Source organism: Mus caroli, unplaced genomic scaffold (assembly GCF_978045245.1).
Source record: "Mus caroli unplaced genomic scaffold, Mus_caroli_1 scaffold_6, whole genome shotgun sequence".
In the NCBI taxonomy this organism is placed as follows: Eukaryota; Metazoa; Chordata; class Mammalia; order Rodentia; family Muridae; genus Mus; species Mus caroli.
Window position 1 is genome coordinate 30869994 of NW_028227261.1, and position 15879 is coordinate 30885872.

At 45.0% G+C, this 15879-nt stretch overlaps 1 protein-coding gene and 1 non-coding gene across 4 annotated transcripts in view; one reads left to right on the forward strand and one right to left on the reverse strand.

Annotated features, from left to right (window-relative positions):
* Positions 1 to 15879, reverse strand: part of Kiaa0319l (KIAA0319 like) — a 101614-nt gene that overhangs the window by 26055 nt on the left and 59680 nt on the right. For all 3 annotated transcript variants that reach the window (XM_021159597.3, XM_021159598.3, XM_021159595.2), the window contains exons 4-6: positions 13822 to 14068; positions 11737 to 11838; positions 4247 to 4344 (exon numbers count right to left, since the gene is read on the reverse strand). In XM_021159597.3, the coding sequence (XP_021015256.1) occupies positions 4247 to 4344; positions 11737 to 11838; positions 13822 to 14068 (447 nt within the window). The remainder of the gene's footprint in view (positions 1 to 4246; positions 4345 to 11736; positions 11839 to 13821; positions 14069 to 15879) is intronic.
* Positions 10042 to 10171, forward strand: LOC115031004 (small nucleolar RNA SNORA17). Its single transcript, XR_003836596.1, has one exon. It is a non-coding gene; the product is annotated as a small nucleolar RNA SNORA17 (small nucleolar RNA).

The window sequence follows — 15879 nt, forward strand, 5'->3', positions numbered from 1 at the left end:
TGCTGAGTTCAGTTCTCAGCACCCACATGGCAGCTAGTAACTATCTGTTAACTCTAGTTCCAGGGGATCTGACAACCTCTTCTGGCCTCCTTCGGTACCGGGCATGCAAGTGATATACATACATACATACATACATACATACATACATACATACATATGCAGGCAAATCACCCATATATAGAAAAATAACTTTAAAAAGAAAACAAAAACAAATAGGCCACGGGAGTTGGTGCAAACCTTTAATCCTAGCACTCAGGAGGCAGAGGCAGACAGATCTCTCAGTTCAAGGATAGCCTGGTCTATAGAGTGAGTCCCAGGACAGCCAGAGCCACACAAAGAAACTCTCTCTAAAAAACACCACCAACAACAAAAAACCAAAACCAACCAACCAAACAAACAAACAAACAAACAACTAGATAGTTCTTAAAATCTGATCTTCCCTTCCAGTTTCTGCTAACTGTAGAAACAACACGGAGAGGGAGCACGGCAACAGCACCACAGTCTCACCATCCCAGCAAGCCGGCGTGTAGTGTTGTCTCCTCTAACCCTTGGTCACAAAGATTAGTTTTATCCAGATCATTTCTTTTCTTCTTTCACTCTTCTTCTCGTTGTTGTTGTTGTTGCTTGGTTAGTTGGTCTGGTTTGTCTTTTTGAGACAGGGTTTTTCTATGTAGCCCTAGCTGTTTGAAAACTCACTATGTAGACCAGGCTGGCCTCAAACACACAGAGATACCTTTGTCTCTGCCTTCTAAGTGATGGGATTAAAGGCCTGTACCACCACCCCTGGCTTCAGCTCACTTCCTCAGAGCCAGGCATGTACCTGTCACTGTCCCAGCCAACCTTCACTGGTATTGGGTCTAGCTAAGAAGTTAAGGTATCATACTTTTTATTGTTCTTTATTCCCTTCACTTAGCATAAGTAATGTTCCTGGTTATGATATAATATAATCTCTTTAACATTCATTCATTTTAATGACTATAGAACAGTACATGAATATATGTATCATAATTCACACAGGCATTCTGCATTGTTAGATACTTGGTTCATTTCCAAGTTCTTCCTGTTATGATTAAAATGAACATCGTGAGAGAAAATAAAGATTTTTCTTTTTTTCATCTTTTTTGGATGAATACTAATCAGCCCATCTCTGCTCCAAATTCTTCTGTCCCAGGCTCCCTGCTCTGTCCCAGGTTCCCAGCTCTGTCCCAGGCTCCCTGCTCTGTCCCAGGCTCCCTGCTCTGTCCCAGGCTCCCCGCTCTGTACCAGGCTCCCTGCTCTGTTGTGCTCCTTCCATATCCTCTGCCTTCCCGGCTTTGAAGCACAGCATTACCCCAGTCCCAGCCCGATTCACATGTTCTCCCTGGCAGACCTCAGCTGGACGACAGCTTCAGCTTTAGGCAGATACAGGAATTTATCTTTTGAACCAGAGTTATCTCCTGGTCTCTGGTTCTTTCCTCTGAGTGCTGATGGATCAAGTCCACCATCTGTACCTCATATGTACCTCGGAGCACCACTCCAAGTGAATGAATCCCCTGGAAACCCCCTTCACACATGCCTCCTCCCCTTCTTCTCATTTCATCCACTCCAGAAGGCTACTTTTTTTCTAAAGATTTATTTATTGTTATATGTAAGTACACTGTAGCTGTCCTCAGACACCCCAGAAAAAGGCATCAGATCCCACCACGGATGGTTGTGAGCTACCATGTGGCTCTGAACTCAGGATCTTTGGAAGAGCAGTCAGTGCTCTCAACCACTGAGCCATCTCACCAGGCTCAGAAGTCTAGTATTAAGAGCTGTAATTACCCTAGACTTTCCCCCAGCATTCCCACCCAGCATCTCAGGGCCATCCACTTGCCCTCATCTATACTGTAGTGACCTGGTTCTCCATTTGTTCATCACAGTGGCCATGAAAGAAAGCATGGCCTGAGAGGCAGAAGGTTCTAGATACATACCATCGACCACTTTATGGCTTTGTGAACTCTGGCCAAGCCATTTCCTTTTTAAATATTTTTATTTTATTTTTTTTAAGATTTATTTTATTTATATGAGTACACTGTAGCTGTCTTCAGATGTACCACAAGAGGGCATCAGATCCCAGTACAGATGGTTGTGAGCCACCATGTGGTTGCTGGGAATTGAACTCAGGACCTCTGGAAGAGCAGTCAGTGCTCTTAACCACTGAGCCATGTCTCCAGCCCTTACTTTTTATTTGTAAAACAGAAATTAATACCTATTATCTTGAGATTTTATGACAATAAAAAGAAAAGCAATTAGCAACATGACTGCCACATAGTCTGAACAGAATAGATTGCTTCTTGTTTTAATTTTTTTATTTCAGAGTTTTTATTCAGGGTAGTATCATTTCCTACCTAAATTTGCCAATAGATTCCACACTCTTTTTCTCACTTTGAGTCAATCTGTGGAAGGCCATATTTCTTAAATGAAAATATGAACATGTCTCTCACAGGTTCTCTGCTCTATAGGAAGACTCAGTGATAAAGCCAATGAGATGACCAGCAGGTCATTGCTTACTGCTGTACCTGACAGCCATAAACACAATATAAAAACTAATGAAGAGATTCAAAGGCACTCAAAGCTCTGCCACCAGGGTCTGCTTCTCTGCTGCTGGCTTCCACCTCTCTCTTTACATGCTGGACTGTGTATTCTTCCGCAGGTTCTGCCTCAGAGAGTTCTGGCCCACTGCTTCTTTTTCTAGAGTATTCTCCTTCTACCCTTTACCCAGGAAGTAGGCTCCTGTCATGACTCAAATAAGTTACCTCTAAGAGACACACGGTAACCACAGGCCTTCAGGTGCCCCATCACTGACCACGAACCCTCTGCTGTAATTAACTGCTTCTTGGGTCACCTAAACCCTACTGTTCTTTGTGGGGCAATGGGCTATGCACAGACAGGCTGGTCTCCAGTTGAGTTGAGGTCATGAATCCCGGTAGGACCTGGTGGTGGTAATTTTCACCTACATGAGACAGAAGGTGTTCCCTCATGTCTCCTGAACCCCTGAATCCTGTCAAAGTTACCACCCCCACAGCCCCCAAAAGAGAGGCTCGTGGCTAGCAGTCACGTACACAATGTCCCAAGCTTCTGACCTTCAGGCTAGACTCCTCCCAGTTACCTAGCAACAGCAAGATAACAAGCCCACTATAAGAGGGGCTGCTTGGCCCCACCTCACTCTCTCCCTCTTACTCTCTCTCTCTCACTCTCTAAGCTTTTACCTCTCTCACTTTAACCTCTCTTACTCTCTAGCCTTTCTTCTCTCTCTTTCTCTCTCTCTCTCTCCTTTTCCCCCTTCTCTCCTCTTGGCCATGGCCAGACCCCCCCCCCACTCCCTTTTCTCTTTCCCTCTGCCTTTCTACAATAAAGCTCTAAAACCATAGACTGTCTCTGTTCATCAAGGCCTGGACTAAGGACTCTCGCCTGCGTGAGAACCTCTCTCCCTCTGCCCTCTTCCTGTATCCTCTGCCGTATCCAGCGTGGGATGCCAGAGACTGAGAACCTGGTACCGGGGGCTGCCCCTTGTCCACCCCCTGCCGTGTGGGGTCAGTGGCTTTACACAGCCAGATGCCCACTCGGGGCCGCATGGAAAGCATCCGGCAGTCCTCCGGCGTCTGCCTGCCCAGAGCACAGGAACTCTGGCTAGACGTGGGCTCTGTCCTTTCCCCCTCTCCCTTACACCCACAGCCCCACAGTTCTTCACTATTAAGATTATGACTGGCCAGATATGGTGGCACACATCTTTAGTCCCAGCCCTCCAGAGGCAGAGGCAGGGGGTTCCCGAGAGACTATGATAATTCATGGGTAATCCTGACTGGCTGCTACATCAAGCAATGACCTACCACTGGATGCAGGAAGTGCTGGGCCAAAGGACACCGACACTTATTGCTCATAACCACTCTGAATTCCCAAGGGACTCCACCAGCAGATAAAGTCATGTGGCCACAGATAACCTCCATCATCTCTGGAACTCTGAAGTGCGTGTGCCACCTCACAGAGCTGTTGAGTGTATATTTTCAGCCATCACTACCATACTGGTACAGTCTTCTCACCAGCAATGAAAATTTGAGAATTATATGCTAAACAAACACTGGCTGTCCGCCATGGTGACTTTCTGAAGGCTTCACAACTGAAAGACTGTTCCCAACTTCAGTGTGAACAGGAAACTCGGTATTCTCTGTTTCAGAAAAACCACCTCCTCTCCCCTGGTCCCACAAGTGATAGGAGACAGATTCACCTTGGACAGTTGGAGGCTCTGGGAATGTTTCCTCTCCACCTCTCCACTGTAGTCTGTAGGATGAGTGATCAGCTGCCAGTCGTAGGTGTAGGTTTCTCCTATAGAAGGGCAGTGAGAAAAACCATGCAAACACGCACCTACACACAAAAGGCTGCCAATAACAAATCGCTCCCACAGCCTGCCAATAACAAACCTCCTTTAAACCCTGACAAAGCCTTAGTTTTAAGATTCTACCCCAAAGCCTGGAGGGAAGCCAAACCCTTTTCCTGAGAGGGTTCTGTTGACTCTGCCAGGGTTTCTTGACAGTGCTCTTTCTGCCCCATACCCACCCCTGGGCCATCTTCAAAAAAAAAAAAAAAAAAAAAATCAGGTTGTTCATGGTGTGTCTCTCACTGAAAATACCTACCCTATCAAGCACTACAGATGAACTCATTGGGAACAAAGGTCATTTTCTCACAAAACTTCTTTTGCAACAAAGAACAGCAATGACTTCTAAATAACATGGTTCAAAAATAGCTTTTTACCGAGTGCTAACAAAGCTGGCCCAGCTGAGGTCATCACACCCTGTGAGTTAAAAGAGCTACTTCATTCCTACTGAGCTAAATAACATGCTGCAGAAGATGGAAGGGCATGGCCCATTTAAAACAGGCCCCACTGAAATTAATTAAGTTCAAATGAAGCATTAAATGGCTCTCATTTGCAGCTCAGACTATTACTGCATAGCACGAGGAGGATCCTGGCACCCATGTGGAATCCCCCAGTAAAGGGACTGAAACTGGAGACGACTGCATTTCTAGCAGGGAAAAGGTGGGATGGTAGAAGGGTCAGTTCTCACTCAGGAGAGAAGACAAGTCAGAATGCTTCGCAGAGCTCAGCCACACCTTCACTTACTGAACTCCAGCAGTGACCTTGGCACCCGAAGCCAAGCCTCCAAAACCCCAGAGGTGACCTGTAGTTTACAATCCTTCCTCACAAAGCTAGCATGATTCTGGCCTGTTGTTATTCCTAGCTAGTCTCAAATATGCACGCACAAAAGTCAAGTATGAAGGCAGAGAAGCAATAGCCAGGACTCATGCTAAGAGATAATTCTTCAAACTGTAATTAAAAAAAAAAAAAATCTCCACATAGCAAACACATTCACAGTGGTTTGGGAACTGATAATTTTATATATCAAAAGCTAAAAACAGACTTCAAAAAGGGATGCTATCCCTACTCAGAGACCCTCAAGGAACGACGGATGCATCATAGGCAGAAGTTCACCCCTGGGGGGGTGGGGCATGCATATGGGACAGGTGGATAGACAGAATGTTGACTGTCAATCTAGGCAGGGGGTTGGAAACCAGACCTTCTAACCTTACAGAGACCCTAGTGGGCCACCACAGGGAAGAAGAGGATGAAGAAGAATATGAAGAACAGGCTTCTGCCTCAGTGGCCTCAACTTTTAAAGTATAACCAGCTACTTCAGAGAACTAAAGAACCTGTTCATGGATTTGAAAGAAACATGTGTTTTGGAATGCTGATCTGCAACATGACAATAACTCAGAAATATGTGCACAAATACAAATTAGGGGAAAATCCTGCAGAGCAGGGCCTGACTTCCACAGCAGAGCAGAGGAGGGAGCAAGCGCTACTTAAGGGAATGCTTTCCCCACCTCCATCTTCAGAAGAGACTGAACTGATTCACCTTGAACTAAACACTCAAGCAAAGAGATAGTGGGTTGAGCTTTTCATTACTTCATGCCTTCCTTTAATCCCAGCATGGAGGAGGCAGAACCAGATGGGTCTCTAGGAGTTTAATGCTAACCTAGTCTACAGAGTGAGTTTCAGGACAATCAAGGTACACAGAGAAATCTTCTTTCAACAACAACAACAACAACAACAACAAACAAACAAACAAACAAACAACAAATGACAAGACAGGAGAGGTAGATAGCTCATTTTTAAAAAATTAAATCTAGGGTTGGAGAGATGGCTCAGTGGTTAAGAGCACTAACTACTCTTCCAGAGGTCCTGAGTTCAATTCCCACCAACCACATGGTGGCTCACAACCATCTGTGATGGGATCCAATGATGCTCTCTTCTGGTGTGTCTGAAGACAGCTACAGTGTGCTCATACATAAAACAAATGCATAAATCTTAAAAAAAAAAAGTCTAAAAAAAAAAAAAAGAAAAAAGCCAGCCCAGGTATAAAACATCCAAAAAATCTGGGACACGATGAAAAGATCAAATCTATGAATGACAGATATAGAGGAAGGAGAAGAAACCCAGGTCAACTGCACAGAAAATATTTTAACAAAATCGTAGAAAATTTCTGGAACATATCAAGGTACAAGAAGCATATAAACACTAATGGACTGATCAGAAAAGACATTCCCTACAACACATAATAATGAAAACACTAAATGCACAAAACAAAGAAAGAAAATTGAAATATACACAGGAAAAAAGACCAAGTCATGTATAGATGTAGGCCCATCAGACTAATACCTGACTTCTCAATGGAGACTCTGGAAGCCAAAATGTCCCTGCCAGATGTTCTACTAACGCTGAGAGACCACAGATGCCAACAAAACCACTGATCACAATCAACGAAGAAAAAAAATCCACAATAAACCCAAAGAAGCAATTTCTATCTACCAATCCAGTTCTACAAGGGCATTATAAGGAAAACTTCAGTCTGCAGAGGTTAACCACACCCAAAAAGACACAAGGAATAAAAATTCACAGAACAGTAAATGAAATCATGGGGGGAGGCAAACTATAACTACAAAATAGCAAGAATCAATAAACACTGTTCACTGAGAGCTCCTAATGGTCTTGATTCCCCAATAATAAAGACATAGACTAACAGGATAGAACTGAAAACAGGATCCATCTTTCTGCTGCATACAAGAAACATATCTCACACCATTGCATACACTAGCAAGCGTTTGCTGAAAGGACCCTGATATAGCTGTCTCTTGTGAGACTAGGCCGGGGCCTAGCAAACACATAAGTGTATGCTCACAATCTATTGGATGGATCACAGGGCCCCCAATGGAGGGGCTAGAGAAAGTATCCAAGGAGCTAAAGAGATCTGCAACCCTGTAGGTGCAACAACATTATGAACTAACCAGTACCCCGGAGCTCTTGACTCTAGCTGCATATGTATCAAAAGATGGCCTAGTCGGCCATCACTGGAAAGAGTGGCCCATTGGACACGCAAACTGTATATGCCCCAGTACAGGAGAACGCCAGGGCCAAAAAATGGGAATGGGTGGGAGGGTATGGGGGACTTTTGGAATAGCATTGGAAATGTAATTGAGGAAAATACGTAATAAAAAAAATATTAAAAAAAAGAAAAGAAAAGAAACATATCTCACTATCAAGGATTGTTATCATGGCAGGGTAAATGGATAGAAAACATTCACACACATACACACACACACACACACACACACACAAAACTAAAGAACCAAAGCAGAAGAGGAAGGATGCTACATATTCACTAAAGGAAAAGTCCCCTGAGAGGCTATTTCAATCCTAAACATTTATGTACAAACATAAGGGCACTGAAGTTCATGAGAGAAGCATAGCTCTCTACAGCTACAATAGGACCGATGCACACCCACGCTCACAGACACCATGGCACTATGTATGAGAGCTGCACAGGTTCAAGCCAGATGGGTCCCAGCACTGAGAGAGGGGAGAGGACACGGGGTCTCTTCCCTAATCAACAAACCAAGTTGGCAAAGAGAAAAATCCATTTTCACCAATGGAGTCTCCCTGGCTATATCACACTAAGGGGAGTCCCAGGCCCAGGAAGAGTTTGGCAAACACAAAACAAACTCAGTGGTATTTTTATGGGCTTTTTGTTTCATTTTGCTTTGTTTTGGGCAAATTTTTTTGCTTATTTGTTTTGCTTGTTTATTTCATTTTTTTTTCCTGTGGGACTTTTTGTTGTTCCTTGTTTGGGGTTGGGTTTGTTTGTTTTTTGTCTGCTTTTGCTTTTGCAAGAGAGAGGGGGAAAACAAGAACATAAAATTGGGTGGGTGGGTGGGTGGGGGGATCAGGAGGAACTGGAAGAGGAACTGCATGAAAAATTCTTTTCAATTGAAAAAAGAAATTGGAATGAGTTGATAGGGAAATGCCATCTCAAGAGCAATAGTACATAAGGGGAAGGGGTCCAGCTCTGGGAAAGTAAGCTCTGCACAAATGCACTGTTTAGTATCAGACTCCCACAGGAAGAATGCTGAATTCTGCCAGGCAGTGGTGGCACACGCCTTTAATCCCAGCACTTGGGAGGCAGAGGCAGGCGGATTTCTGAGTTCGAGGCCAGCCTGATCTACAAAGTGAGTTCCAGGACAGCTGGGACTACACAGAGAAACCCTGTCTCGAAAACAAACGAAAAAAAAAAGAATGCTGAACTCAACCAGGTACACACCTTTGATCTGAGCTCGGGAAGCAGAGGGAGGTGAATCTCAATGAGTTCAAGGTCAGCCAGGCCTACACAGTGAGGCTCTGTCTCAAAAATAACAAATTAAATTATATGTAATGGGTGTCTGTGTAGGGATATGTGCAACAGAGTGTAGGTGCTCTCTGGGGCCAAGATTCAATTGAGCTGGAGTTACAAGTGGTTATAATCTACCAGTGTGGGTACTGGGAATTGAACTCAGGTCCTCTGGAAAAGGACCTGTTCTTAAACACTGAGCAGTGTCTCCAGACCCAACAGCCAAGAATAGTGAATCAGAAACACCCAAATAGAAGACAGAAGGGCTTGCCTGAAGGAGGAAGCACACTTTGCTTGGTCAGCCTTTAACATAAGTAACACAAATCAACCACTTTCAATGCTCTCCTCCTGTCTCAGGAGGTCTTAAGAGGGGCTAGAGAGATGGCTCAGTGGTTAAGAGCACTGGCTGCTCTTCCAAAGGTCCTCAGTTCAATTCCTACCACCTGATAGCTCACAAGCATCTGTATTAAAATCTGATGGCCATTTATGGTGTGTCTGAAAACAGTAACAGTGTACTTACATAAAACAAATAAATAAATCCTAAAAAAAGAAAGGAAGGAAAAAAGAAAGAAGTAGATGCTAATACTCCAAGGTTTTAAACAGTGAATTTATCACCAACTCATTTATATAACTTACAAATATAAATTTTATGTGCCATGTTGAAGTTTGTACTTTTTCTTTAAAGTCTTTCTGTTAAATTTACCTCTCCCCTGTGTATGTATTTGTGTCTGTGTCTCTGTGTGTTTGTGTGTCTCTGTGTCTGTCTGTGTGTGTGTGTGTGTGTGTGTAGATCACTGGACAATTTGTAGGTGTTAGTTCTCTCCTTTTACCATGTGTGTTGTGGGACTTTAACTTGGGTCATCAGGTTTGGCAAGAGCCACTATTCTTCTAACCATCTTACCAGCCCTGACTTTTTAAATTTTTAAAAATATTTATGTACATTGGTGTCTTGACTGCATATCTGTGTGAGAAAGTTGGATCCACTGGAGCCTGAACTACAGACAGTTGTGAGCTGACATGTGGGTGCTGGGTCCTCTGGAAGAGCAGTGCTACTCTTAACTACTGGGCCATCTCTCCAGCCCCCAGCCCTGACCTTTGAAGTAACAAATCCATCTTAGCATTGTTCTTGAATACCTCCAAGTTCTACATCTCATATTACAGTTGTTTAGCTAAAATAAACAGGTTCACCTGCATCTCGGTTTCTTCATCTTCTCCCAACCAATCTTCTACCACACAGTTATAGCTCAGCCTTCCTGTTTGTTTTTACATGGACACAACACAATCTTATATAAAAGATTCACACTACCTTGACCCTAGAAGTGTGGCAGATGTGGCTGCTGTGTCCCATGTGCATCAGTGGTGGCAGAAAGGACAGAGGCTATGTCTACACTGAGTGTTCTGACCTATGACATCTGAATGATTGGTAGCCTAACACTCCCAATCAGAAAAAAAGCTAATCTGAGATGTCCACCACTCTGGTGCCAGGGGGGCTCAGTCAGGGAGCTAGCCTGAGATGAACACCAGTTAGGAGTGGGGTGCAGGCCTTCGGGGCAGACCATGCCTATGATGACCCTGCCCAGTGCCATAATGCCCAGGTGAGGCATAGCACTCCTGAGACAACCCCAGACACTCGGAGACCCTGGGAGCCACTGAGAGGAGCAAGTGAGTGGTGGAGAAATGGAAGAGAGAGAGAAACAGAAGGATGTGGGCACAACGAAGAGAGGCAGAGCTGGAGACTCAGAGTAGTGGGGAACAGCCTGATGTGAGTAGCCGTGATGCCACCTGGAACCATGGTGGGGTCCTGGCCTGTGTGGACCCTGGGGGTCAGGTCTGTTTCTGTGGCCCTGCAGCAGCAGGGGTCTGTTTCCACCAAAGGCCAATGGACTCCCAGGTGCAGGCCGCTGCCTAGGGACATTGATGCCTGAGGGCTGTGCAGAATTGGTCCTATCTCTCACCTAGACATCCTGGGAGAGCTCGTTATGTGCCTCACTGGCTGCAGCATTCAGGAGGAGAGCAGACCCTGCACCTCACGTGGGCAGCACAGTAGAGCTGGCATTGTATGGGGGGTTGTATACCATTGTATAGGAGGTTGGTGGTAAGCTGGCCATGAAGGCATTGTGTGTGGGAGAGTGGCGGCTGCCCAGTTCAGATGAGACCTCTCATGCCCTCTTGGCTTTGACTTGGCCCAGCCCAACATCTACCCTGAGGATGAACTGCTGAAGTGCATGAAGAACCTGGTTCTACAGATCTAAAACTACAAGATCTCCATGACACAGGGCAACAACAGGATACCTAAGAGGAGTCCCAGTGAGGTTCCAGTATCAACAGAGTAGCAGAAGCCAGAGGCTTCGTACCAGACCAAGGAGTCATTGAAATGAACATTTACAAGCAAAGAAGTGTGGACAAAGGGTATACTGTGGGACAGACGCACTGACACACTACAGCTTCCACAATGAGATATTTTTTCTCTGTTGGGTTGGGGGAGGTTGTAAGGATGGAGGGTAAGTACAAAGGGAAGGGGACATGAGTGGGTTTGGGGTGCATGATGTGAAGTTCAGAAAGAACTAATCAACAGTTTTTAAAAGTGAAAAAAAAGAGAGAAAAAAAAGATGCTTACTAAATGTTACCATTTAAGGTAGCACTGTAAAATAAAGATTATGGTCCAATCTTTCTGGAGAAATTAAAACACAGGAGTAATTTGTTAAATAATTAAGCTAATAATTGAGTGAATTAGGATTTGACACAGGCTTGACATCAAAGCCTATAGGACCAGGCTGGAGGGGTAGCTCTGGCAAAGCACTTACCTAGCTTATGTGGAACCCAGAAGTGCTAATGACACAGAGCCTCTGATCTGCAGCTGGGCAGAACATTGCCTCCTGTGCCCATGCAGATGTGTGTCCACATGCACATCACAACCTCACAGGGCTGTTGCAAAAGCAAATGAACTGAGGCTTGAAGATACCAACGCTAACCGAAATGTTTCCCAGACAGGATATCTTACCTGGCTCTGCTTCTGGAAGGACGAAGGCATTTAACTGAACTTCATTCTTAGGCAGGGTGATCTGGACGCTCTTCCCAGCAGACACCACCAGTTCCTTTACAACTGGAACAAAGTGACAGCAGCGGACTCAGCAGCACAGCCAGACGGCATGTCTCCCCTTCCTAAGTCACCCTCAGCCACCGTCTTCATCTGCTACTTGTCTAGGCTCTGACTCCCTCGAGTCTGATTCTGTACACACTTTCCCATTGGAAAGGGTCTCTCAGGGTCACCAGTGAGCAAATCTAAAGGAGTGTAAATCCCACCTCTCAGGCCCATGGCCCTCACTCCTGCTCACTGCCCGAGCCTTGAAGCACTGCACGGCAACACCAGATTCAGTACTCCGATTTCTTCTCCACTGGGCTTCACCTAATGTTGGTCTCCAGGTGTGCTTTATATACACTACTTGCCAATGAGTTCAAATTCTGTTTCAATGACACTTTTATTGGGTGAATGCTTTTAAAGTAAGATATAAAATAACAAAGGCAGAGGGCAGTCAGAAGGAAGGCTTGCCTTTCTTTTGCGGTTGCTACAACTACTGACTCATTGTTCACAGATTCTGACTCCCTCTCCCTCTTGTGCCCCTCGCACTCCAGCCCATTGGTCTTGCTATGACAGGTGTGTCAATCTTTCTAAAGCACTCACAGAGCTGCTCTCCTACTTAAGGCGTGGCTCTGACACTACTTTGCCGCCTATCTCCTATGTGTTTGAGTTTCTCGACATTGGCATTATTGATATTTTGTACCCAATAATGGTTGAGGGCTGGAGAGAGCAGACAGTTCAGACCACAGAAAACTACTGACTCAGTCTTATTCCTCTGGCACTAATTGTTTACTTGACATGAGGCCAATTCTTGAAGACCTTATAGCAAACAACAGGCTATTCAACTCATATTCCAAGGCTGGGGTGGAAAGGGCTTCCTGGACAAATGGGAAGCCTGAGACTTCTCTGTCTCTGCTAGGGAATATTGCACTTAGAGAAAAATGAAACCATCTTTTATGAAAGCCGCAGCTTGCAGCTGTCCCAGGAGAGAGAATAAAAGCTCTCTGGTATAACTCTAAGGGGGGAAGGGGAGAAAAGAAAAAAGGAAGCCATTATACTCAGAGAAAGTATAAATGACCCAAACTAGCTAGTCAATACAGCACAAGGCAAATCCTCCAGTTACACAGACAATCTGCAGGCATTTGCCTGGACACAGAAATCAGTTACACAGACAATCTGCAGGCATTTGCCTGGACACAGAAATCAGTTACACAGACAATCTGCAGGCATTTGCCTGGACACAGAAATCAGTTACACAGACAATCTGCAGGCATTTGCCTGGACACAGAAATCACATGCTGCTTTGGGACTGGACTATCTCAACACCATGTTCTATTTCCAACAAAGGAACCCCTGAGAAACAGAATGGCAAAAACGTGATTACTAGTTTTGCTTTGCCTCTGACGTTTTGGGGGTCACCCACGAGCCACTCATGAACTATCTCCACCTACTACCTCAGCTCTGCCCCATAAAGCTGGCTTATTAAGGAAGCTCTAGGTCTAAACTCCTTCCTATGGTTGCTTTGGAAATAAAGATGTTCTGAGAATCAGGCCGGCAATGCTTGATCCAGAGCCTGACAGGTGCACCAGCATGATTGCCCTGCATTTGTTAAGCCCTGCTCATCAAATCCTCCCCCACTATGGTTTTGCTTGTTTGTTTGTTTTAGACGGTCTCAGGTAGCTCAGGCTTGTCCCAAGCTGACAGACAAGGTTGACTTGAATTCATGCTACTCCTGCCTCCACTGCCAAGATAACAAGTGTGCACCACCACACCCGGCAAATCTTGTGCCTTTAGGTCCCAGCAGAATCTGCCTCTGAGAAAATGAGCCCCACTGAGTTCTCCAAGTTGGGCAGCTGCTGACTTAGGGATCTGGGGCTCCAAAGCCCACACATTTTCAGAGGCACAGACAGGGCTATTTTGTTTCTAAAGCACAGCAGGCAGGTGTACCTCCTCTGTTCTTAATTCTTCACGTCCTCTCATCTCTGAGGATAGGAGCTGAGGACTTACCTGAGTGTGGTGCTGAGGTGCTCTGAGAAGAGGCCTGGGGTGTGGGGGTGGCATAGCTGTAGGAGGGGGCCACTGGAAGAGGGGCATCAGTTGGACTGTGCTCAGTGCTTTTTACTTGCGGAGTACCAGATACAGGACTGGAGTGTTCGGATGGTTCAGGATGGATGGACACATTCTTGGGCCACTCAGGAGTCTGTGTAGTGTGGTTACTGGTGAAGGAACTGGCAACTGTAATGGTTTTGCGGACCTGAAAAATGTATGAAAGATTAAGTGCAGCAGGCAAGAACCACAGATTCAATGGGGCCAGCTGGGCTGGGGAAATGATATCAAACACTGAAGAAATTAATCTTACCACTGAAATTCAAATAGCGTTAAAGTTTGCAGATAAAGACTCATTGGCAGAATATCTGCCAGACATGCCCAAGGTTTGGTCCCCAGAACCACAAATTAAAGAAAAAAAGCAATAGAATCTTCCTTTTCCATACAAAAAGTTTCTTCAGATGGGCATGGTGACTCTCACCTATAATTCTAGCACTCAGAAAGCTGAGACAAGAGATTGCCAAGAATTTGAGGCTAGCTTGGGTTATGGAGTTAGAGCCTGTCTCAAAACAAATAAACAAACAAACATAGTTTTCTTTAAAACAAAATAATCTGGGAGCTGAAGCAACAGCTCAGCAGTTAAGAGCACTGGCTACTCTCCCAGAGGACCTGGGTTCATTTCCCAGCACCTATATGGCAGCTCAAAAAACACATGTGATTCCAGTTCTAGAGGATCCAACAACCCTCTTCTGGCCTTCGTGGGGACTAGGCACACATACAGTATGCAGATGAGCAGGAAGACAGGGGTGGGGGGACAGACAGAAAGCACTACTGGCCACTTTAAGGACCCACACTGGCGAGCAGCCAAAGGATCATATGCAGAGAATGGCAGGATCCGGTGTCTGTCTATAGGTCACGTTGCACTGCTGGGATTTGAAGAAGTACAGGGACAACAAGAACACCACCACTTTCAGCCAAAGAAGAATGCAGAGTAGCTAAACCAGGGTTGGGGTAAGGACTCTTATGAATCAACTTACCGGAAATATAATTCACATAACATAAACTCACACATCAGAAGAACACAAGGTCAATTTTTGGCAAATGTCCACACCCACATGACAACAACCTAGAGACAGAATGTTGCTATTAGCCCCAAGATTCGCTGCTGTCCTCACTAACTTCCTGCCTCCTCCAGACTCAGGCAGCCGGTGACTTGTTTTCTGTCACAGGAAGACTCATCTGGGTTTTCTTATACTTTTTATAAAAGAAACCACGTGTATTCTATTTTTATCTCTAGCTGTGTTCCCCCGACATGGTTTTGAGATTCATCCATGGCACTGAATGTATTGGTAGTCATTGGGTTTTGTTTTGTTTTTAATTATTATTTTTACTGAGTAGTATTCCATTCCAGAGATGCTTCAACGTGTATTCCCATTCCTTTACTGAGAGAGATTTAAGTTGTTTTCAGCCCCCGGGGGTTACAAATAAAGTTGCTATGGGTACATATATTTGGACACAAACAAGTCTTCATTTATTTGTTTATTTTGAGACAGGATTTTATTATGTAGCCTTGGATTCCTAAAACTCTAGATACATAGACCAGGTTGGATTTGAACTCACAGAGATCTGCCTACCTCTGCCTTTGCCTCCAGAGTGCTGAGACTAAGGTATGTGCCACCGTGTTGGCCCTATTTTCATAGACTAATATTTAGGGGTAGAACTGCTGACTGTGCTTCTCAACACTGAATTATTGGGTGGGTTGCTGTGCCGGCTGACATTCCATGGCAGAGAGCATCAGTGTCAGGCCCAGCTTCACCAGGGCTTGGTGCTCCTGCACTTTTACCCTGCCTTTCCAGTAGCTGTGACTGGAACTTCTCTGTGCATCTCTCTCATGATGTAGGACATCCTGTGCTGCTGACCAGTCACTTCCCCTTTGCTAAGGTCTACTCAAACCTTTGCCCATTTAAGGCTTTATTGAGGTACAATTGACACATATACACAAAAGATATTTAATGTTTT